The sequence below is a fragment of the Globicephala melas genome, chromosome 2 (assembly GCF_963455315.2).
Source record: "Globicephala melas chromosome 2, mGloMel1.2, whole genome shotgun sequence".
Lineage (NCBI taxonomy): Eukaryota > Metazoa > Chordata > Mammalia > Artiodactyla > Delphinidae > Globicephala > Globicephala melas.
The window spans coordinates 114,669,436-114,695,866 of record NC_083315.2 but is presented as its reverse complement, the minus strand read 5'-3'; the positions used below and the strand labels follow the sequence as shown (position 1 = coordinate 114,695,866).

Genomic DNA, 26,431 nt, shown 5'->3' with positions numbered 1-26,431 from the left:
CCTATACATATTATGCAAAGCTCATATTTAAAGCATTTGCCAAAATTAACTTCCTCTGCATGTTCTATTACAGTGCAGTGAATTGCAGCAGCTTTTTATGTCTTGCTGCTTTTGTATGCCATAATAATCAGTAATTACGGGTTTGCTGCAAATGCTGTAGGGTTTGTTTAATCTGACAATATGAAAAGACAACCTTGAATAGACTTTTTTAAATGAATGCTAGTTACACAAAGCCTTAGAAGCATCGATATCTTCATTTTGCATTTTCTCACAAGGCTGGTTATTTTAGAATTTCATTTTGAATTTCTACATTAGAGAATTTCATATGTTTCTTTATATCTAAGATATATAGAAGAAAGATGTGTATGTTCTGTAGCTTACGATTCAAAAATAAATCCAAATAAACCTAACTGCCAAATTAACAAGTTGAGAGGTTTCTATCCCTTTATATAAATATATATATATATATATATATATATATATATATATCTCCTGAATTTGGAGAAGCAGCTTAGGAAAGAAAATGCTTCTACCTACTTCTGAAATCTTAATTTATTTTTTAAGTGTAATCAGTGAATTTCTGTGAACCCTCAAGTGCAAAATGAGAAGTATTGGCTAGATTATCTGCAAGACCTCTTACAGTGTGAACACTCATTAAAATCTAAGTTATAATTAGAGAAGCAAAAGCAGGCACTAGATTCAAATCATCCCTCTGTTTCTCATCATTCAGTGGCATATCTTTTTACTTTACCATAATAGGTCTTGAAAATGTAGGATTGAGTTAAGGTTAATCATTTAGTGTTGTTATCTAGTGTTGAATAGCTCATTTTCAGAGCTAGCCATACTATCATCAAAGAACAGCTCAATGTAATTGGAACCTTTTAAGTAAACTGAAAATGTTTATATATACATGTATGTAAAATAAAACTTGATTATGGAAGATTAAAAGTTTGACACCCAGTAACATTTCAAAATCAACCAAAGTCCACAGAAAACTGTTCTTTTTTAGAGTTGGAATAATGGAGAAGATGTTATTGGTATTAATGGCATAGCAGCTGATTTGTTGCTGACTCTTTGCCTGTACCCAGTGGTGTCGGTTCTGAATCTTGAGGGCTACAACCTCGAAAATATAACATTGTTCTTCTTTCTTGCCTCTTTTTAAGTAATCATATCAGCAGTGTACAACCTAGTTCCCTTATAAACTTTCTAAAGTTGAGTTTATTGAGGTATAATTTACATGAAATAAAATTTATCTTCCTTTGATGTGAGAATTTTACTATATATTGATTGTGTTGGTGGTTATACAATTCTATATAGTTACTGAAATTCATCACAAAGTACACTCAAAATTAAGGAATTTATTTTATGTAGGTAATACTTTGATCATCAGGACATTTTCAAATCTATATTTATTCTGGTAGCTAGGCCATAGTATTCCCAAATGATTAACTTTCAGAATATAACAATGCTCAGACAATATCACTGTGGTAGAACAATACAGAGACATGATTATTCTGTAACCTTGTATATAAGACAGACAAGAACACTATCAACACACACAAACACACAACTGAACGCCCTCTTCTAACATGAATGATTAGTACGTCTTTACTAATGACAACTCTCCTCCCACCTCCTAGATGAAAAGTATCAAGTTAACCCAGTTGTCCCCACTTCCTGACACCACTCATTACATAAGTGGCTTCCACATCAACCCTCTATAGAATCACACTGGCAGTCTTTGGCTAGTGGGCTTGGACAAGTTATTGTCTATCTGCACTTCCTCCTTTCTCCCTTTACTCTCTTTCTGTATTCTTTGTCTTCCTTCCACCCTCCCCTCCTTTTTCTCCTCCTTCAGGTCGTGACATTAGGCACCTTGCCTCTTCAGGCCTCTTACTACTATATTCTTTGAGCTTTCTCTTTTTACCATTTCCTATGTTTGTTTGTTTTTAAGTTACTCATATAGATATGCTCCTGATCTCTTTAATGCCTTAGAAAAATAAGCAGGCCATAAAATATTTTTTCCTTTAAAATAAAGTTTCCTTGGCATATGCTGGCTACACTGACTCACTATTTAAATTGATCCTGACTCCTAAAGTTTAGTGAAAGATCACTTTTTTCTGACACTTTTACATCATCCATAAAAGCCGTAATTAAATGCCGTTTAAGGCATGCTGCAAACTATGTTTCTGAATCTCCTCATAATATAAGAAACTTAACAGTTGGATTTCATTGACTTTTTAATCTGGGTGCTAAGTGATTTCAAGTGATTTATAACACTTTTGAACCTTCTTTGAAGGTATGATGTACATTTAAGAGCCTTAGTTTAAATTATGAATCCATAAGCAAAATTTTCAAAGAGGGCTTTCTTATAAAAATGAACAAAACTTCATCAAAGAACAGTTTTCTTCTTCGTTATCATTCTTGTAGTACATACTCTAAATTGAAAATATTAATATTTACTCAAATATTTGAATGTGATTTTGATAATGTGATGGAATCTGCATTTGTTGTCTAATGTTTCATTCTTATATGACTTCCTAGGAAGCAGCAGTATTCCCACTCACTTATTATATTTTTTATTTCTAGTGAAAACTCAAATGCAACAAGGATTAATCTCTATAGCTGCCCGCACTGTTATTACACATCTGGTAAATCACTTGGGCCATTATCCAATGAGTGGTGGTCCTGCTATGTTAACAAGTCAGGTGTGTGAAAATCACGACAATCATTACAGTGAAAGCACTGAACTTTCTCCTGAACTCTTTGAGAGTCCAAATATTCAGTTCTTTGTGTTGAACAATACAACCTTAGTGTCCTGTATCCAGATCAGATCTGAAGAGAGTATACCTGGAGGAGGTTTATCTGCTGGCCTTGCATCAGCCAATTCAAATGTCAGGATTATAGTACGTGATCTTTCTGGAAAATATTCATGGGATTCTGCCATCCTGTATGGACCACCTCTTGTAAGTGGTTTGTCAGAACCTACATCTCTTATACTTTCATTGTCTCACCAAGAGAAGCCAGAAGAGCCTTCTACATCTCATGAATGCTTAGAAGATATAACAGTTAAAGATGGGGTTTCCCTCCAGTTTAGAAGAAGATTTAGAGAAACTGTACCAACTTGGGATACAATAAGAGATGAAGAAGATGTTCTTGACGAGCTTTTGCAGTATTTAGGTGTAACTAGTCCTGAATGCTTACAGAGGACTGGAGTCTCACTTAATATTCCTGCTCCACAGCCTGTGTGCATTTCTGAAAAACAGGAAAATGATGTTATTAACGCTATCCTTAAGCAGCATACAGAGGAAAAAGAATTTGTTGAGAAACACTTTAATGACTTAAACATGAAAGCTGTGGAGCAAGATGAACCAACACCTCAGAAACCTCAGTCAGCATTTTATTATTGCAGATTGCTTCTTAGTATATTGGGAATGAATTCCTGGGACAAAAGGTAAGAATAAAGGAGAAATTTTTCCTTTTTTAAAAAAATATCAGTCTTATTCATCTTATGATCAGCATTTTAGTCTCTGTTGTTTCCCTCACTAAATTTTACCTACCAATTAGTTCTTTGACCAGTGGGCAGATTTTTTTTTTTTTTTTTTTTTGCGTCTACTGAGTCATAATCAGGTTTCAAGGGAATAAAAAGATAACTTAATGTAATAAATTAACTTTAACATTTTCATAATGACTAGTATAACTATGTGACTTAGAACTCATAGCTCATACAATTGAAAAAAATCTTGTTTTTTCCAACCTTCATGTAAGCTAATAGGAAAAACTGTTTTTTCTTATAACACTTCTAACACCAAATGTGTGAGTTTTCCACACCAAGCAGTTTCAACAATACCTGGAGTTAGCACAGGCAAGTTAAGGGCTCAGACCAACAAGACTGCCCCCCACTTTAGACATCAATTGCAGGTCTGGGTCACCCATACTTCTGGGCAACTGGCTGTAAATCAGAGGTTCCTACAACCCCCTTCTTGGGTATGAAAATTAACTATAATGATTCGTAAAACATTTACTTACATTTATCAGTTTATTACAAAGGATAGTTAAAGAATACAGATGAACAGCCAGGTGAAGAGGGACATAGGGTAAAGTCTGGAAGGATTCCAAGTGTGGAAATTTCTGTCCCTATGGAGTTGCAGTGTGCCACCCTCCCAGCACCCTGAATGTGTTCACCAACCTGGAAGCTCTCCAAATCCCATAATTTAGGGATTTTCACAGAGGTCTTATCATGTAGGCATGATTGATTATTAACTCAGTCTCCAGTTCCTCTCTCTCCCCAGAGGTGGGGCTGAAAGTTTCAAGATCCTAATCATGGCTTGCTCTTTCTGGTGATGAGGCACCATCCTGAAGTTATCCGGGACACCACCAAGAGTCACCTTATTAGAACAAAAGATGCTCTTATTACCCAGGAAATTCCAAAGGTTTTAGGAGGTCTGTGTAAGACTCTCCTGTTACCTCCAGCACTCAGGAAATTACAAGGGTTTTAGGACCTCTGTGTCAGGAACTGGGGACACAGCCCAAATGTATATTTCTTATTATGGCACATAAGCCTAACTTTTTTTTTAGACAAACAGCGATATGATCATTTCTTGTTTGTATCAGAGAAATTAACTCAGGATTTAGCATCAAATCAAGAAAAGAATCTGGATTTCATTTTTTTAAATTTTGTTTTCTCTTATGCATATTGCAAAACCTCATTGAAAATTTGCAGTACACACACAGTTTTGAAGTAAGTTAAGTAGGAGTTAAATGAAAGGGCATGAGACTTAAAGCAAAAGATCCAGGTTAGAGTCACTTAAACTTTGAGCCTCGGGTTACAGTCTGCAAATTGAGGAAATAACTCCTACCTCACATGATGGTAAGAATTAAATTAGATAATGTACATAAAATACTAAAATTGTACACTAGTGTAAAGCATTATTAATATTTTTAAATATTAAAAATATTTTAAAATTTATCTTTAAAATTGATTTTTAAAATTTCTATGATACTAAAAGCTGTAGGGAAGTGGAAGAAGAAGCATTATTGAATGTATTGTTTTTGTTCAGCTTGTAGTAGAAGGGGAGCTCAGATATCACTGGATGCATAAATCTTAAAGTAATTCAAATGCATGTGAAGCAATGAATTGGAATTCTACTTGCTTACCTAGTGTTTATAATCTTACTTGGTTTAAACCCTTCCATTTATTAGAAGGGCGTATCCTCTGCCTTATGGGAAAGCCATGTTATATCAGGAAAACAATTTGCCTTATGGTATGTCCACATACAGGTAATTGCCACTAATATAAATTTATTCTACTCTCTTTTGCTGTAGAATGGTCCATACGTTGTCTCTTGAGAAAAATTAAAGATGGGAAGCTATATTTTACCACAGCAAGCATTGATTTCATGAATATAATTTGTACATAATTTAGCACCTATGTAATGTATTTGGTAAAATTTACACACTGCTTTGTAGTGTAGAAAAATACATATAATGTAAAACAAGAAAAAGAAAACAAATTCCATCTGGATTACACATCCTTATTTGGTAATGATTTAGCTTTTGTGAATATTTTATTTCTCGTGAGGAACAACTTTCTCACATATTTTTATGAAACTCTTGAGAAGGAACCTATAAGTATTTTTATCCATTTTCCTGAATATGAGTTTGGGAAACTCACAGCATCTGCAAGGAAACATTTAAGTGGCCAGTAGATTATGATCCACTAGCAGAAATGTATGAGGGCCTGGGTAGAAATAATGACATATATTCTTTACATTTTTTTTAGGGTCTGTTCTCCTTTGTGTTAGAAGTATGAAAAGGCAAGAAAAGTATAAGAGTTGCATGAGTAGACTGGAAAGTATTTCCAGAACTGTCATGTCGTTCACTGCAAACGTGATGAAAATGTTTATAAATCTCTCTATTTAGGAGGAGCTTTCATCTCTTGAAGAAAAATGAAAAACTACTTAGAGAACTTAGGAACTTGGACTCAAGACAGTGGTAAGTTGTTGGGAAGTTTTCAGGTTTATCTCTGTCACCTGTCAGCTATTTCTCTGTTTGTGTGTGAATAATACTGTATTGTTGAATTATAACTTTCTGAGCAGAAACTGTTTTTCATTTATATATACCTTAGAAATACCATTTTTAGAAAAACGTACAGCTGCATTTAAATGTTTGGTATCTTTGGATTGTTTATAAATAATAAACACTTGACTGGTGTTTTATACTTTTGTCTTCAGTTTTTTGCTTTTCCTGTTCCCACAGTCAGTTTGTCCACCCAGCTCTGATTCCACTTACCTTTCTGTTCAGCAAACTCACATATTGTCAACCAGTTTTAAAATGCCTTATCTTGCACCCTCAAAACTGTTCTTCTGCTTAAGTATATATATACACACATATATATGTGTGTGTGTATATATATATTTCCATAACCAGTTCTCTAATTAGAATCATTCCTAACGACTGCTTTCTCTACTCCTGGGCAGCAGTATATTACTAGAGAAAATTATCAAACCAGTGTGATATAGAGAGTTACTGTATATTCATGCACCTTTACTTCAACAATGCCATCTCTGCTGTTTGGCAGATTTTTTATCCCTTGTTCACTTTTACTTTACTTCTCAGAGTAATTGTTATAAACCACTTCTTTGTTCCTCAAGCCTAGCATTATAGTCAAAAGGTCATCTCTACTCTAACCTCGTAAGAATTCACTTCAAAGGTTTGGCCTATGTGAAAAGACAATCTGCTAGAACAGTATTTCTTAACCTTTCTTCTTCCTCCACACATTCACATTTTAACACAGGTTAGTCACATATGTTCATTAATTAAATCCAGTGATTCTGACAATTGGGAAACTAGTTTGTAACAAGCCATTCACCCTGCCATCACTATTCTACAGGAATGCAAAGTGAAGATGATTCAGACCTTTCCCACATCAAAACAAATAGGCCTTACATCTTCGTCTTTTAAAATTTTCTGTATTGAGCCATCTTCTCTTGCTCACTTTCCGCATCAGAAAAGCTTTTTTTCTTTATATACTTCTGCTTCCTACTTTCTCAGCCTGGTGTAGGATCTTCAAAAAGTTATCCCTTCTTTATCTTGTATTTCTACTTACTTCTCTTACCATAAGCATGTTTGTTATCTGCCTTTAAAACAAAACAAAACAAAACTTTCCTCAGTTACTATCCTTTCAAGCTATAGTACATCCCTTTCATGCCTTTTACTACCAAATTTATAGAAAAATATAATTTTTTATTCATTTCCTGTCATTCCTAACTGGTTTTTGTTGTTTTTAGCTTTTCTCAGAATAATTTTTTTAAATAATGTATAATTTCTTTGATTATAGAAAATATAAAACAAAAATAAAACTATTGTTATTCATAAGACTTGTTAGCATTTCTTTATATATTTTCAGTCTTTTTGATAGACATATGTATGATTTTTGTTTGTTTTACAAAACTGGAATCATAGTAATGTATAGTAAGTTATGTCTTTTAAAAAACTCTATATTAGCATTTTCTCAGCCATTTTGATATTCTTCAAAAAAAATTCTATGGCACCAAGTTCTATGATTTTTGGACATTTGAGTTGTTTTTAATTTCTTGCCCTAGAATAGATTCCTAGAAATAGAATTATTAGGTCAAAGCATAAGGACTTTTTTCAGGCCATATATAAAATTGCTTTCCATTAAGTACTCATTTCTAATCCTACCAATGTTGTATAACTTCAGCCTGTCCAGCAAAAGATATTGATGACATTTTCTTATCCTTTATAATTTGAGGGGCGAATCATGGTATCTCGTTAATTTATAGTTTTTAATTACTAGTGAAGTTAATATTTTTCATATATTTGTAAAAAAATTTCTAAATTCTCTCTTAGTGTCCTTTTTCTGTTTTTCTATTTAGGAATTTTTCTTAATTGTAAGAGCTCTTTTACGTATGTATATGCGTTAAGGATTAACTTTTGTATTTATTGTGGGAGTTCTCCTAGTTTGTCGTTTGGTCTTCAGTTTTCAACAACTACAGGTTGTTTAACAACCCATTTTTATGTAGTAATTATATCTCTCAATCTTTTTGTTTTTAATTTCTTCAATTGTTTGCTGTGCTTAGAGAGTTCTATCTTGAAATCAATTAAACATTGTTACATTTCCTTCTAGATTTTTAAGTATTTGGTTAGAGTGGTAATTATTTTATATTTATTCCTTCTGGAATGCATTTTGATTTATGGAATGAGAAATGGAACCACCTTGAATGTTGGAAAATAGTCTATTTCTATAATTTGTTAAATGATCCATATCTTTCCCATTGATTTGATATTGTTTTTATCAAATATTAAGCTGTTTCAAAGCTATCTGTTCATTTCTATTGATTGGTCTATCAATTTTGTGGAGATGTTACTGTTTAATTTATTGTAGCTTAATAATTTAGTATCTGATAGGCTCAGTCTTCTTCCTCACCCCACCCACACACATTCTTCTTTTCTTAGATGTTCTCGCCTGTTTTGTCTTCCAGAAACACGTTATTGATTAGAATTATGCTGTTGTTTTCCAGAAAAAGAAATCCCATTGCTATTTTGATTTGATTTGCAATAAAACTTTCCTATGGGAAGAATAAACACATTTATTATCATCATTCTTCCCATTCACAATCATGGAGTGTTTTTTATTTATTCTGATACCCAGACATTACCTTTAGGGGTGTTTTACTTTTGTGTTGCTATTCTGAGTAGAATCTTCCCCCCATTATATTTTGTACCCAGGTACTTTAATGAATTCTCTCGTTTGTTTTTTTTTTAAATAAATTTATTTATTTATTTTTGGCTGCATTGGGTCTTTGTTGCTGTGTGCAGGCTTTCTCTAGTTGTGGAGAGTTGGGCTAGTCTTCCTTTCGGTGCACGGGCTTCTCATTGCGGTGGCTTCTCTTGTTGCGGAGCACGGGCTCTAGGTGCACAGGCTTCAGTAGTTGTGGCGCATGGGCTTAGTTGCTCCATGGCATGGACCAAAGCTCGAACCCGTGTCCCCTGCATTGACAGGCAGATTCTTTATTTTTGATTAAATATACTAATTTTATTATTTCAATTTTATTTTAAGTCTTATTTCTCTTTTTTTTTCTTTTTTCTTATTCCCCCCCTTTTTTTAAACATCTTTATTGGAGTATAATTACAATGGTGTGTTAGTCTCTCCTTTATAACAGTGCATCACTATACGTATACATATGTCCCTATATCTCCTCCCTCTTGCGTCTCCCTCACATCCTCCCTATCACACCCCTCTACGTGGTCACAAAGCACTGAGCTGATCTGTGGCAGGCAGATTCTTAACCACTGCGCCACCAGGGAAGTTCCTCTCTTGTTGATTTTAAACATTTTATAGTTGTCTCACTCTTAGGATTCGCTTAGTTATATAATCGTTTTCTGCAAGTCATCTCCTTTCGAAAAGTTATGCCATTATTTTCTTATATCATCATGTCTGATTGTACTGACTAAAACCGGCACTACAGTGTTAAATAGTTATAGGAAGAGTGGTCATCCTTGTCTTTTCTGCTTTTAATGGAAATGACTCTTCTGTTTCATACTTAAGTAAAATATTGGTTGTTACGCTTGAAATAGATCATTTTTATCATTCTGAGAAGGTAGCCTGTTTTCTAGCAGATTTCATAAAGAAAGGTAGTTAAATGTTATCAGAATCCTTTTCAGCATCTATTCAGGTTTTTATATATTTTTATATTCAGCTTTTGCTTTCTTAACTAGTTGATGTATATTAACTAGACTGCTAATATTAAATAATTCTTGCATTCTTGGGATAAACTTTACTGGATCCTTTGACTTCCTGTTGGGTTAAATTTATTAGAATTTCATTTTTAATTAGGGCATGGTTCATCTATTAGAATATTTTATAGTTAATTTTTCGCCTGTTCTAATGTTTTCAAAATTAACATTACAGCCAGATTCATAAAATGAATATTATCTATTTGAAAATTTGGAAGAATTAGTAGAATTTCGAATTATTTCCATTTGTTTCATCATTATTAGTCTTTTCAGTTTTTCTTTTACCTCTTAGGTCAATTTCAGGGCTTTTTTTTTTTTTACAAAACTCAATTTCACTGAGATTTCAAAAGATACTTAGTAGAGATTCATACATGGTGTCATAATTCTCTACTGCATTCCTTTTCTCAGTTTTGTAGGGCTTTTCTTTTTCTTTTTTTTATATATATAATTAATTTCTGTATTCCCATGTCATCCCTTCAACATTTTTTTTTGACCTCTAGCTGTTTTGAGATATAATTGACATATAACATCGTGTAAGTTTAAGGTTTAAACATAATGATTTTTATATATTGCAAAATGATTACCACAGTGTTAGTTACTACATCATCACTTCACTTAGTTACAGTTTTTGTTGTGAGAACTGTAAAAATCCATTCATAGCAACTTTCAAATATACAATACAGTATTGTTAACTATAGTAACTGTAATGTACATTACACCCCCAAACTTTTTCATCCTATAGCTGGAAATTTGTACCCTTTGACCCCCTTTACCCATCCTCCACCCAATCTGATCTCAGTTTCTGTGAATCTAGATTTTTTAGATTTCACATATAAGTGAGAACATGCAATATTTGTCTTTCTCTGTCTGACTTATTTCTCTTAGCATAATGCCCTCAGGATTCAACCATGTTGTCACAAATGCCAGGATTTCCTTCTTTTTTATGGTTGAATCCCATTGTAAATACCACATTTTCTTAATCCATTCATGCATCGGTGGACACTTAGATTGTTTCCATACCTTGGCTATTGTAAATAATGCTTCTGTGAACACAGGGGTGCAGATATCTTTTCCAGTTAGTATTTTCATTTCCTTTGGATTTATTCCCAGAAGTGAGATTACCAGATCACGTGGTAGTTCTATTTTTGATTTTTTGAGGACCCTCTATACTTTTTACAGAGTTGACTGCACCAGTTTACATTCCCACCAACAGTGCACGAGGGTTACCTTTTCTCCACATCCCCTCCAACACTTATCGCTTGTCTTTTTGATAATAGCCATTCTACTGGGTGTGAGGTGATATTGCAGTGTGGTTTTTCATTTCCATTTTCCTGATGACTAGTGATGTTAAGTACTTTTTCATGTACTTCTTGGCCATTTGAATATCATTTTTAGAAAAATGTCTATTCATGTCCTTTGCCCATTTTTTAATTGTATTATAAGTGTTTTATTGCAGTTGAGTTGTATGAGTTTCTTACATTATCAGAAATGTAATTTGCAAATATTTTCTTCCACTCTGTCAGTTACCTTTTCATTTTGTTTATCCTTTCTTTTGCTGTGCAGCTTTTTAGTTTGATGTGATCCCACTTGTTTATTTTTGGTTTTGTTTTGCTTTTGTTGCTTGAGCTTTGGGTGTTATATCCATAAAATCATAGACAAGACCAATGTCCAGGAGCTTACCCTTTATTTTCATTTTAAGAGTTTTATGGTTTCAGGTCTTAGATTTAAGTCTTTAATCCATTTCAAGTTAATTTTTGTGAGTGGTGTAAGACAAGGGTCCAGTTTAATTCTTTTGCATGTGAATGTCCAGTTTTCCCAATAACATTTATTTCTCAATTGGTTTATCTTTTCAAAGAACCAACTGTTGGTTTGCTTCATATTTTCTATTTTCCTATTCTCTATTTTATTTATTTATGCTCTAATCTTTATTATTTCCCCTTTTCTGCTAACCTTGGGATTAGTTTATTCTACTTTTTCTAGTTCCTTTAGGTATGAAGTTAAGCTGTTTATTTGAGATCTTTCTTTTTCTTAATGTACGTGTTTATCATTACAAACTTCCCTCTTGGAACTTGCTATACGTCACACTTTCAGTGTGTATTTCTATTTTTGTTTGTCTCAAGATCTGTTTTAAATTTCCCTTTTGATTTCTTCTTTCATCCATTGGTTGTTCAGGAGTGTGTCGTTTAATTTCTATGTGTCTGTGAACTTTCTGGCTTTTCTCTTGTTATTGATTTCTACTTTAATTCCATTGTGTTTGGAAAAGATGCTTGATATAATTTCTAGCTTCTTGAATTTGTTGAGACTTGTTTTGCATCCTAACACATTATCTATCCTAGAAAATGTTCCATGTGCACTTGAAAAGAGTGTATATTCTGCTGCTGTTGGACAGAATGTTCTGTGTATGTCTGTTAGGTATATAGTGTTGTTCAAATCCACTGTTTCCTTTTTCAGTCTCTGTCTGGATAATCTGTACATTATGAGAGTGGGATATTAAAACCCCCAACTATTACTGTATTGCTGTTTATTTCCTTTTCTATTAGTATTTGCTTTATATACAGCATACAGAACCTTTATACTTTTACTTCTTCCCTCACATTTTAGGTTATTGGTGTTACGATTTCCATCTTTTTTGTATTATGTATTAAATAACAAATTATTGTAATTATGGTTTCTTTTAAAATGATTTTTAACTTTTAAGCTATATTTGTAAGTGAATTATGCACCACCATTACAGTGGGCTTTTTTTTTCTGGATGCAAATAATCTACTTAATCTTTTCAGAGAAACAGTTTCTCATTTATCATATTCTATTATGTTCTGTTTTTTAACTCTTTAATTACTGTTATTTCTTGTTTATAAGCTTTATATTTTTCTTTTTCTTCTAGAATTGAATGTTATCTGTCTGAGTTTTATTCTTTATTATTTAACAATGAAATAGTCTTATGCTCTAAATTTTTTCTGAGTGTAGATCCTGTCCATTGTTTTAGTCTCAGCTTAAACATCATTTTTTCTGAAAGGCCTTTCCCTAAGCTACCGCTAACCCTTTACATTCCTCCCCAGTTCCTTCCACCCTATGTTTGGATATCCTTCCATGGGCTTTCAGAGATCCCGATAACACTCTCCTGTCATAGTATTTATCACACTGTATTAATATTATTATTATTTCTTAGATATTCTTTCCCAGACAGTTATAAAATTAAAACCCTCTAAGTAGTCTCTGAGTTCTCATATCCTAATTCTTCCCCATAATAATTTATCTTTGGTACTAGATGATAGCAAAGTCATTGGGGGCACAAATCATACCTCTTTTGCTGTCTTGCTCACCATGTGTTCTCAGACCTCTACTGTTCTACTTAAACTATCCTTTTGAAGGTTAGTATCCTGACCACCATGTCTAAAGTTTTCTCCATCCTCTTCAGCCTCCTTTATTTATCTAATTAATTAAATTCAATTAATCTAATAGGCACTTAAAAATTACAGCTGTTTTAGATTTACAAGATAATCAATTGCAAAATACAGAGCATTCCTACATACCCTCTTTCCCCCTATACATAGTTACCCCGTATCAGTATGGTACATTTGTTAAAATTGATGAGCCAATATTGATATATTATTATTAACTGAAGTTTATATTAGATTCACTCTTGGTGTTGTACATTGTATGAGTTTTAACAAATGTATAATGACATGTATACTCATTACAATATAATACAGAATAGTTTCTGCCCTAAAAACTCCTGAGTATTATATCCCCTAAAAGTTCAGTACTGTTGTCTGTTCTCTCTTTAAAATGTTCTTCTCCCCTGGCTTCTAAAGTCATGTTAAATTACTTTGTTCTAAAGTAAAACTGTCTAAAGTAAAATTTTTATTTTATTCCTTAGTGACTTCCAAATGGCTGACCAAACTCTTTAGCCTAGAACTCAGGCCATACCAGCCAATCTTGGCTATTTAGGGTTTTTTTACATTACCTAATATTTTTCTACTTGGCTCCTGCTAAACTAGTTATTTCTAGTTTGTCTTCACTGGCTCATTTTCTGCTGCCTTCTCCCCTAACATAGTTTTCCTTCTCACTGGGATATCTCTCATATCTTCTCAACCCCATTCTTTTCTGCCCATGTACTCCTATCTCTTAATTGTCAGTCATGATTTTGTAGCTGCTTATTACAATTTTTTCCCTGCCTCCTTACTTCTGTTTCCAGGTCATCAGTTCTTTCCCAAGTAACATCCTCCTCCTAATTTTCTCCATTACATTTAGAAGTACCATTTCAGTGTCACCCACACTTGACCATTTCCTTTCCCTTGCCCTTAGTGTTTATCATTATGTCAGTTCTTTCTTCTTATTATTTCTCACTTCTATCTCTTCTTTGCTTTTCCTACTCCCAACTTCTTGATTCATGTCCTTATTACTTCTTTCGGAGAGAGTTTAAACAACTCTCTCATCTTCTAACTCTTCACCGTCTAGACAATATTCACCACGAGAATAATTTTTCTAAAGTAAAATTTTTATTTTATTCCTTAGTGACTTCCCAGTGCCTGACCAGACTCCTTAGTCTAGAACTCAGGCCATACCAGCCAGTCTTGGCTATTCATGGTTTCTTTACATTACCTTATGCTTTTCTACTTCTTGGCTCCTGCTAAACTACTTCCATTCTCATATGTACCTGGAATATATGAAGGACATCTTCCTTGAGACAGCATAGGTTTCCTTTTTGATATTGTACACCACATGAACACATGACATTTATTTTGCTTTTTTAAACAAATTAAATAATGAAAACAGGTTTCCTTTCTTTTTCTAACATATTGGGTTCAGATAAAAATTCATTCTAATTATGTGACAGTAAGGCAACATTGAGCTGCTTCTTAAGCCAAGAACCTGGAAAAAACCTGATTACTTGTCTGGAGGATTAGGGCGGAAGAAAATGAAAAGTTACTTTCTTTATAGTCTTATCTCTCCAGACCATTTATAGATCCTTTGTTTTCTTTGACTAGATTAACTGATTCCTATTCCTCATGGTTGAACCATCAGATTTTTAAATTTCAAATCTCCAAATTATTTGTATTATTATTTCTTTTGCAGTGTATATACAGGGAATCAGAAGTGCTTATAACTTAGCATATTTCACTTTGAACTTTCCAGTAGTAAGCTCATAATATTTTGCCAGTACTGGACATATTGTAGAATATTTATGGCTGCAAGTTCAGTAATCTCATTTTTTCTAATCTTTTTACCTCATTCACTGTTGTGGTACATACTAATCTAATGGCAATCAATATATACCAAGCATTTAGAAGTAGTTAGTAAGTAGAAAAATAAGAAGGAATGCTGAAAAATTAAAATTTGACATAAAAGAGCAGCTAAACTCTGCTTTTTCAAATTTTAAAAAGGACAGATAATATAAAGGTGATTTCATTTTTACTTTTGCATTTTAAAGATTTATTTTCTAATTTTTCCTATATGGCTGATGTATTTCTCTTTTTGATTTATATAGTATTAGGTGAACATTTCTATGCAACTCTTCTCAATTTTATAAATTGTGATTTATGAGTTCTAGCTGATAGCCCTTTACCTAGGAAATTGAGAACACTGAGAGGTCCCCTTTCTGCCAGGATCAGAATTTACACATAGTAGGTCATACTTCCAACTTAAATTCTAACAGCTTTATTGAGATGTAATTCACATACCATAAGATTCACTCATTTAAAGTGTACATGTTTTTAGTATATTCACAGACAACTATCACAGCAATCTAATTTTAGAATATTTCCTTCAAAAAGAAACCTCATACCCATTACCAGTCACTCTCTATTACCCCCAAACATCACCCCCTACTCCCCATCTCTGGACAACGCTAATCTACTTTCTGTCTCTATAGATTTGCCTATTCTGGATATTTCATGTAATAGCAATCAAACATATGTGGTCTTTTGTGGCAGGCTTCTTAGCACAGTGTTTTCAAAATCCATCCATGTTGCAGCATGTGTCAGCACTTCATTTCTTCTTATTCCTGAATAATATTCCATTGTGTGAATATCCTATATTTTGTTTATCTATTCATCTCTTGATGGACATTTGCATTAGTTTCACTTTCCGGCTGTTATGAATAATGCTACTGTGAACATTCATGGAGCTTTTACACGGACATTTTATAGTTGTGTAAACTTCTTTATGAGACTTTCATAGTTTTAGACCTTATTTTTAGGTCTATGATGCTTTTAAATTTAATTTCTGTATATGGTATGAGGTAAGAATCCAACTTCATTGGATATCTACAACTGCATTGTAGATATCCAGTTCCCTCAACACCGTTTGCTGAAAACACTATTTTTTCCCCCATTGAATTGGCTTGGTACCATTGCAAAAAGCAATTGATGATAAACATAAAGGTTTATTTCAGGACCCAAGATTCTATTCCATATAGAGCTATATGTTTCTGCTGTGGTAGTACCACAGTCCATTGAGTGCTGTAGTTTTGTAGTAGGTTTTAAAATTGGGAATTATGAGTCCTCTGACTTTGTTCTTCTTTTTCAAGATTATTTTGGCTATTTGGGATTTTTTGCATTTTCCTGTGAATTTTAGGATCAGCTTATCAATTTCTACAAAAAAAGGGAGCTGGGACTTTGATAGCACTTGCATTAAATTTGTAGATCAATTTAGGAAATATTATCTTAAAAATATTAAGTTTTTCAGTCTATGAATGTGGTATTTTTTTTAAGATCTTTAATTTTTTTCAACAATGTAGCTTTCAGAGTATCAGTTGTGTACTTTTGTTAAATATATACCTAAGTATTTTTATTATTTTTGATGCTATTATAAAAGAAATAGCTTTCGTAATTTTGTTTTTGGATTGTTCATGTTAGTTTATAAAAATATAGTTGATTTTCGTATGTTGATATTATATCCTGAATCCTTTCTGAAGTCATTTATTAGCTCTAATAGCTTTTTAGTGGATTCCTTAGGATTTTTATACACAGAGTCATCTCATCTGCAAGTGGAAGTAGTTTTACTACTTCCTTTTCAATCAGAATACTATTTCAGTTTCTCTAGTTATTGAACTATTCTGATATCCTATTTTCCCTGGAGTTGGTTTTAATAATTTGTGTCTTTCTAAGAATTTGTCCATTTAATCTAACTATCTGATTTTGGGCATACAATTGTTGATAGTATTCCTTAATAATACTTTTTGTTTCTATAAGGTATGTAGTGATGTCTCTCCTTTCACTCCTGATTTTAGTAAATTGAGTCTTTTTTTTCTTGCTCATTCTGGCTATAGATTGATTTTGTTTAACATCTCAAAGAACCAATTTAAAATTTTTCTCTTGTTTTTCTGTTCTGTTTCATTTATTTCCACACTAGTCTTTATTATTGTCCTCTTTCTGCTTGCTTTGAGTTTAGTTGTTCTTCTTTTTCTAGTTTCTTAAGGTGGAAGGTTTAGTTTTTGATGTGAGATCTTTTTCTTTTTTTTAATATAGGCATTTATGTGCATAAATTTACCAATGAGCCCTGCTTTACGTGCATGCCCTCAGTTTTGTTGTATTATATTTTCATTTTCATTCATCTCTAAGGATTTTTTTTCTAATTTCCCTTGAGATTTATTCTTTGACTCATCACTTATTTAGGAGTATATCTTTTCATTTCTACATATTTGTAAATTTTCTTCTTTTATTGATTTCTAATTTTATTCTATTATGATTAGAAAACATACTTTGCATGGTTTCAGTTATTTCAAATGTATTGAGGCTTGTTCTGTGGCCTACCATATGGTCTATCCTGAAAGATATTCCAGGTTTGCTTGAGGAGAATGTGTTTTTCTGCTACTGTTGGGTGGAGTGTTCTTTAGGTATTTTATACTATTATTCAAGTCTTCTGTTTCCATGTTGATATTCTTTTAGTTGTTTGTCCATTATTGAAAGTGAGGTATTGAAGTCTCCAACTATGATTATAGAAATAGCTATTTCTGCCTTCAGTTCTGTCTGATTTTGCTTCATGTATTTTGAAGCTCTGTTGTTGGGTGCATATGTTTTTAATTTTCATATCTTCCTGTTATAAGGACCTTTAACATTATGAAATATATCTTTATCTTTTATAACTTTTTTATTCCTGAAATGAGTGTCTTTATTGCTTGAACCGTACAAATACGAGGAATGGGGACAGGCCAGTGGGGAGGAGGGAGAATTGTCAGATTAATGACATACACAGAAAGGAAAAAGGTAAAAGGAACCCCACCCACCCAAACCAACCCCCCACTCCACCCCAGGATGTCTCTCTGTGAACTCCCTATAACATTTTTATGTAAAAGTTTAATGTTAGTATAGCTATGCTGGCCCTCTTGGTTACTGTTTGCGTAGCATCTTCTTCTGTTTCTTTTACTTTCTACTTTGTGTCTTTGAATCAAAAGTATGTTGGCGGTTGTTGTTTGCTTGGGTTATTGTTTATTTTCTAGTTAGCTTGGAAAGCCAAATTTCATACAAGAAATTTGCTTTTATGAGCATTTTTAATTTTAGGGAGAACTAAAACTAAAATATCTAAGAACTTGTCAGTTACTCCATACAGTTTTATAATATTTGTGTATACATTTCTTATAAGTACTTTGGAGAAATGGATCATTTCTCACTCATCTCTGTACTCCTACTTAATTTTATTTCTAAAACACAGTCCCTTTAACTCTGGGATTCAGCCACATTGCACAACAGGCAGCTCTTCAGATGCTTTGTGCATTCACACCTGTGTGTCTTTCCTGATACTTTCTCTCCTTCATTTGTCAAATCTTACTTACCTTCACCCAGCTTAATATTACCTTCTCCTTTAAGTTTCTCTCTGTTTCTCAGTCAGAAGTAATCATCCTTTTCTTCTGTTCTGAGCGCAATTTTGTAACTTTTATAATTTTTTACTTATAATTACTTGTCTCCCTTAGTAGATTATAAGGTTTAATTCATTTTCATCTTTTTATTGCCACGTATTTAGAAGTTAATTATTGGATGAATGAACAGATAAATTAATGATTAAGTGAACGGTGAAATCTTTTGTTTTATAGCCGAGAGACACACAAGATTGCAGTATTTTATGTTGCTGAAGGACAAGAAGACAAACATTCCATTCTCACCAATACAGGAGGAAGTCAAGCATATGAAGATTTTGTAGCTGGTCTTGGTTGGGAGGTATTGCTTTTAAATTATACAAATATCATTTTATTTCTATTTGAAAGCAATGGTTTTCGTTTTCTTTCTAGCTTATTTTAGAAGCATTATTTTAGGAGACTCAAGAACATAACAATGGGTTTGATATTGTTTCTGCCTTATATCTCATCTACAAAGACGGCAGCAGTTGGGACTTAGGAAGGTTTTTGACTGTTTTATCATTCACTGTATTGTCAGAGTGTGCTAAACTCCTAGACTTAAAAGATCTGGATTTTCCTCACAGTTGTGACCGCTGGACTAGTGATCTTCAAATGAAGATATGAATATCCTAGGGCTATCCCAAGGATTCTAGGGGGCATGTTGGCTAGGTTAGTTTTGAGGAGATAAGTTTCTAGATCCTCAACTTTACTACAAGTAATTCCGGAGAACCCTTCTACAGTCTCTTACCTCTCCTTTTCTGTTCTTCATCTTTGTAAAAGTAAGGCATACCTATTACTCACCTGAATCCTGCATTGCCCTGGAAGGTTTGGCACCAAAAAAGGGACAGTTCATTCAAGAGGGCATGTTCCTGAGAGAGAGTGTCTCTAATGGCAAAGCAGGAAGTATTGAAAGGTGCTGTATTTTTTGTCATCCCAGCAACCAACAACCCGGCAACCAACTCATGTTGAAGTTCCTGAACAAATCTGTCTATCTTAGAATTATAATTCAGAAGTGAGGTGTTTGTCATAGAGATTTGTATTAGTATGTTTATTTAAATTGTAAAATTATGAGTCAGACATGTTCTAACAGAAAGTGAATTTGATGTGGCTGATTGATTTGTCATTAATAGCAGACATTTTATATATATTGTATCAGCCAAATTTGTGCTCTAAGATTTTGATGAAAATATATTTAAAGTATATAGATATAACATACAGTATACTGGAAATTGTATCTTTTCTAACAGCTTAAACTTATGATGACAATTTTCATCGTAGTTGTCAATTTAATACATAGTTTCTCAATATTCTTGTAGAGAGTACATGAGCAAAATTATTGAAGACCACTGCACTAGACTGTAAGTTCCTAGAGGGCAGGCTCTTTCATCTTCCTGCTTTTTCTTTTTAAATCCCAGTCCTTGCACAGTGTCCAATGCATAAACCTTTAGCATTCAATATATATTTTTATAGCTGATCTAACCTGCTATTTCACTGAGTTACTTTAGTTCTCTTGGCCTTTTGCTTATTTGTCAAAAGCAGTGTGCTTTTTTACCCAACAGATATGTAATATGCAGTTCATTTGAGATTATGTATGTGAAAGTGGTTTGGAAAGTGTAAAGAAATGTTATAAATATATGTCCTGTTAAAAAAACAAACTAGAAAAGTATTAGTAAAAGCAACGGACATTTGAAAAAGAAAAAATTAGGAGTACTCACATTTCCTGATTTCAAAACTTAGTACAAAGCAGCTCTAATCAAACAGCGAGTTACTTGCACTAAGGATACATATATCAATTAATGAAATAGAATTGAGATTCCAGAAATAAACCCACACATCTGTTGTCAGCTGATTTTCAACAAGGGTGCCAAGACCATCCAGTGGAGAAAGTCCTTTCAACAGATGGTGTTGGAGTAGCTGGATAGCTGCAAGCAAAAGAATGAAGTTGGAATCTTACACTGTGTACAAAAATTAACTCAAAATGGATCATCAAAGACCTAAATGTAAGAGCTAAAACTGTAAAATTCTTAGAAGACGATATAGGGGTAAATCTTTATGACCTTGAATTTGGCAGTGGATTCTTTTTTTCCAGCTTTATTGAGACACAACTAACAAATAAAAGGTATTCTTAGATATGACACTAAAACATGAGCAACAAAGGAAAATAACTAAATTGGACTTCATCAAAATTTAAACTTTTGTGCATCAAAGGGCACCATTAACAAAGTGAAAAGATAACCCACAGAATTGGAGAAAATAATTGCAAGTCATATATGTGATAAGGGACTTGTATCTAAAATATACAAAGAACTCACCAAAACAATAATTAGAAGGCAACCCAATTTAAAAATGGCTAAAGGATCGGAATAAACATTTTTCCAAAGAAGATATACAGATGATCAGTAAGTACATGAAAAAATGTCTGACATCATTATCAGAGAAATGGAAATCAAAATCACAGTGAGATACCACTTCACACCCATTAGGTTGGCTAGAATCAAAAAGTCAGGTGAGGGCTTCCCTGGTGGCGCAGTTGTTGAGAATCTGCCTGCCAATGCAGGGGACACGGGTTTGTTGGAGAAAAGAAGATAGACCAACAGGACTTCAGGACCAAGGAATGACATGATGGTGAGTTCTCAGGTTTTCTTTTTGCCTCATATATCTTGGACTTGGAGTTGAAGAAGCCAGCAACCTAGAAATATCAACAAGCCCAGGACAAAAAAAAACCCAACAAAAGCCTACTCTTTCTAACCAAAGGATCAGGAAAGGAGCAACCTGGAAAGACAGAAAACATTTAAACAGTAACTGCTCTACGCCAACCAAACACCACAGAAAATACCGTGACCCTCATCCCCACCCCTGACAACAAAAGTGGGTTAGGAAGCCTAGACTTCTACCCTTACAAGACTATAATGAGGGGAATTCCCTGGTAGCACAGTGGTTAAGAATCCATCTGCCAGTGCAGGGGACACGGGTTCAAGCCCTGGTTTGGGAAGATCCCACATGCCGCGGAGCAACTAAGCCTGTGCAACACAACTACTGAGCCTGCGCTCTAGAGCCTGTGAGCCACAGCTACTGAGCCCACGTGCCACAGCTACTGAAGCCCACGTGCCTAGAGCCCATGCTCCACAACAAGAGAAGCCACTGCAATGAGAAGCCCACTCACCGCAACTAGAGAAAGCCCACGTGCAGCAGTGAAGACCCAACGCAGCCAAAAATCAGTCAATCAGTCAATAAATAAATGACTATAATGAGGCATCCCGAACATCACCCTGGAGTAAGATACTATCAGAGAAGACCAAATAGAAAGCTAAGAGTTTCATCTCTGCCAACTGGTAACAAGTCCCCCATCCATGTCTAACACCACAGTGTCAGTGGAGACTACATGAGGAACCTGGAATTTCGGCCCCACCCAGGCATAACGAGGTGCCTCTCCCCCTCTACACTGGAGTCAGAGGAGGTCTAGTGGAGAATTAGGCCTTTCACCGTCACCCAGTGATAATGAGACCACCTCCACCTGGCCATAATGAGGCTGAAAGCCCCCGCTTCTCTGGAGCTGTGTTGCAAAACAGCCAACTAAAACAGAAGGTTTAAATAAGATTCATGGTCTCATAATATTGAAATGTCCAGGCTTCAACCAAAAATCATACCAAAAACCAGGAAGGTCTCAAACTGAATGAAAAGAAGGCAATAGATGCCAACACCAAGATGACAAAGATTTTAAAGTGACTGTATTAGAAATGCTTCAACAAGCAATTAGGAACACAGTTGAAACAAATGAAAAATAGAAAGTCTGTGCAAAGAAATACAAGATACAAAGAACTAAATGGAAATTTTAGAATTGAAAATATAATAACTGAAATAAAAAACTCAGTAGATTGGCCCAGCAACAGAGTCAGGTGGAGATGAGGGTACAGAAAGAATTAGTAAATTGGAGCATAGAACAGTAAAAGTTAATCTGAACAGCAGAGAGAGAATAGACATAAAGACGGTGAACAGAGCAATGAACAGACCTGTGGGGCTATGACAAAAAATCTAACACTCCTGTTATTGTGAGTCCCAGAAGGAGAGGAGAAAGAGGTTGGGTCTGAAAACTACTTTGAGAGATAATGTTGAAAACTTCCCAAATTTGGCAAGAAAAATAAAGCTAATAAAGCTACAGATTGAAGAACCTGGTGAAAACCAAATAGGATATATGGAAGGAGATCCATACTAAGACACATCATAATTAAACTTCTGAAAACTGAAGGCAAAAAAATTTCGAAAGTATCCAGAGGAAACTTGTACCTATCTATATGGGTACAATTAGAATGATAGTGAATTTCTCATCAGAAACTGTGGTGGCCAGAGGAGGTAATATTTTTCGAATGTTAAAAGAAAAAAACTGTCAACCCAGAATCCTATAGTTAGCTAAGGAATGAAGCACAACATTCTCAGATGAAGGAAAACTTAGAGAATTTGTTGCCAGCAGACCTGCCCTAATAGAACCACTGACAGAAGTTCTGTTAACAGAAATGAGATGATAGAAGGAACTTTGGAACATCAGGAAGAAAGAGCATGGCAAGAAAAAATATGGGTAAATACACTAAATTTACTTCTCTTGAGTTTTCTTAATTATATTTGATGGTTGATGCAAAAATTATTTTACTACCTGATGTGTTTCTAAATGTAATGACAGGGACTTCCCTGGCAGTCCAGTGGTTAAGACTCCACGCTCCCAATACTGGGGGCACGGGTTCGATCCTTGGTCAGGGAACTAAGATCCCGCCTGCTGCAAAAAAAATAAATAAATAAATGTAATGCCATGAAAATATTCATTATATTACATTATATTACAAACAAGGGAGGGTAAAAGGACATAAAGTGAGGTAGGGTTTCTATATTTCACTCAAACCGGTAAAATGACAACATCAGTAGACTGTGATAAGGTACGTACATATAGTATAATACCAAGAACAACCAGTAAAAAAATATAACAAAAGTACACTCTAAAAATGATAAATAAAAATGGAATTCTAGAATATGTTCAAGTAATCCATAGGGGGCAAGAAAAATAAAACAGAAAATAAACAGAAAACAAAAAATAAAATGGTGAGCTTAAGCTCTAACGTATTAGTCATTACAGGAAATATGAATGATGTAAATATACCAATTAAAAATTGGCAGAGTGGGGCTTCCCTGGTGGTGCAGTGGTTAAGAATCCGCCTGCCAATGCAGGGGACACAGGTTCAAGCCCTGGGCCGGGAAGATCCCACATTGCCACGGAGCAACTAAGCCCGTGCGCCACAACTACTGAGCCTGTGCTCTGGAGCCCGCGAGCCACAACTACCGAAGCCCATGCACCTAGAGCCCGTGCTCCACAACAAGAGAAGCCACCGCAATGAGAAGCCCACGTACCACCACGAAGAGTAGCCCCCGCTCGCCGCAACTAGAGAAAGCCCACATGCAGCAATGAAGACCCAACATAGCCATAAATAAATAAATAAATAATTATAAAAAAATATAAATAAATTGGCAGAGTGGATTAAAAAACGTGACTCAGGGCTTCCCTGGTGGCGCAGTGGTTGAGAGTCTGCCTGCCGAGGCGGGGGACATGGGTTTGTGCCCTGGTCTGGGAAGATCCCACATGCCGCGGAGTGGCTAGGCCCGTGAGCCATGGCCACTGAGCCTGCGCGTCTGGAGCCTGTGCTCCGCAACGGGAGAGGCCACAGCAGGGACAGGCCCACGTACCGCAAAAAATAATAATAATAACTAAACGTGACTCACCTATATGCTTTGTAAAAGAAACTCACTTCAAATATAACAATATAGGCTGGTAGAAAGTAAATGGATAGAAAAAATTATATTGTGCAAACCTTAATCAAAGGAACGCCAGAGTGGCTGAATTAATATTAGATAAGGTAGGCTTCAGAGCAAAGAAAACTACCAGAGATGAGGGGACATTATATAACAGTGATAAAAGGGTCAGTCCACTAAGAAGACTTAACAATCCTAAATGTGTGTGCAGCAAACAACAGAACTGCAACATATCTGAAGCAAAGCTGATAGAACTGAAAGAAGAAATAGACAAATTCACAATTATAAATGGAGATTTCATCCCTCTCTCAACAACTGAGAGAAGTAGACAGAAAATCAGCAAGTATATAGAAGGACTCAACACCACCACCAACCAACAGGATCTAATTGCCATTTATAGAACACTCCACCCACCAATTCCATAATACATATTATTTTCAAGTGCCCATGGAACATACACCAAGATAGGCCATATATGGGCCATTAAAACAAACTTCAGCAAGTTTAAAAGCATTTAAATCATACAGTGTTTTCTCCATATACAGTAGGATCAAACTTGAAATCATGAACAGAAAGATAATGGCAAAATCTCCAAATGCTTGGAAAGGTTACATGCCAAATAACTCCACTTATATAACTTTCTTGGAATGACAGTTTTAGTAGTAAAGAACAGGTTAGTGATTGCCAGGGGTTAAAAAGGAGGGTAGGGTAGGACGGAAGTGAGTGTTGCTCATGTAACAGGGCAACACGGAATCCTTGTGGTGATGAAAATGTTGTCTCTGAATCATGTCAATATCAGTATCCTGGTTATAATATGATTGCATTGGGGAGTCTGGGTAAAGGGTACATAGAATCTCCTTATTATTTCTTAAAACTTTGTGTAAATCTATAATTACCTCCAGGTAAAACATTTAATTAAAAAATAGAGATCTGCAAGTGTTACAGAATTATTTATAGCGAAGGAGCGCTAAACTGAGACTTTCTCCTTTACATAATCAGAGAATTGACCTGAAAGTAAATAACTTTCTCACTAAAACAAAACAGAACAAAAATGTACACTAAGATACCATTTTTTAACCTAACAGATTAGCAAAGGTCATAAAGTTTGTTAATCTATTTGAGAGCATATGAGGGAAACAGGCACTCTGATGCACTGTTGGTACCGTCTATGGAGAGCAATTTGGTAGTCAGTTTCAAAATTAGATGTGCACATGCCCTTTGACTTACATTTCTACTTTTGACTATCTGTCCTACAGATCTACTTTCACAAATGCAGCATGACATGTGTTCAGTGTTATTCATTGTAGCATTGACTGTAATAGCAAAAGATTGGGAAAGCCTAAATATCCGTCAAGTAGAGCGCTAGTTAAATTATTGTACATCAAGAAAAGGGACTTAGGTGAAGCCATGAAAAAAAAATGAGAAGGCTCTTTACTTAGTAAATAAAAAGTATTTTTCAAGGTATTTTAAATGCAAAAAAGCAAGGTGCAGAATATTGTGTATCTGTGTTGTGTGTGCACATGTGTACATACATGTGTATATGTGCATACATACCTTTAAAAATTTAATTGTATATAGAGAACATTTTTGCAGGCATACTTAAATTGCTTTCTTGGAGTGGAACTGAGTAGCTAGAGATGAGAGATATGGAAGGAAAAATTTTGCTGTATCTTTTGAACTTTTCATTGTATGAATGTATTACTGAGTTAAAAAATAAATTTAAAATGTAAATGATTGAGGAAATCTTGTAGTAATGGCATAAAAACTAACTTGTTATTCATACATTCAGCCATTAGTAACTGATATTGATAGTTGAGATGTGTTCAGTTCACACAGTGCAGAAATTTGCTTTTATAGGTTTCCACTTTTTCACATATTTATATTTTGTTTTTTACAAGCAGGTGCATAACTGGTTTCTCTGAATGGATAAATACAAGCAGTGTTTAAGTTTTGTTTTTTCTTTACAATATTTCTTTGATTTTCTACAATGAACACAAGTTGCTGGCTTCTTTGCATCACACAAGTCCAGGGGATATCGTCCAG

The 26,431-nt window shown here is 34.4% G+C and overlaps 1 protein-coding gene across 10 annotated transcripts in view; it reads left to right on the top strand.

The window, feature by feature from the left end:
- The window catches only part of RALGAPA1 (Ral GTPase activating protein catalytic subunit alpha 1), a 220,888-nt gene that overhangs the window by 150,807 nt on the left and 43,650 nt on the right, over positions 1–26,431 (top strand). For all 10 annotated transcript variants that reach the window (XR_009563100.1, XM_030854800.2, XM_060294754.2 and 7 more), the window contains 3 exons: positions 2,590–3,454; positions 5,923–5,994; positions 18,794–18,917. Coding sequence is in view for 9 of the 10 variants with exons in the window: in XM_030854800.2 (XP_030710660.1) it covers positions 2,590–3,454; positions 5,923–5,994; positions 18,794–18,917 (1,061 nt within the window). In the remaining variant the exon portion in view is untranslated. The remainder of the gene's footprint in view (positions 1–2,589; positions 3,455–5,922; positions 5,995–18,793; positions 18,918–26,431) is intronic.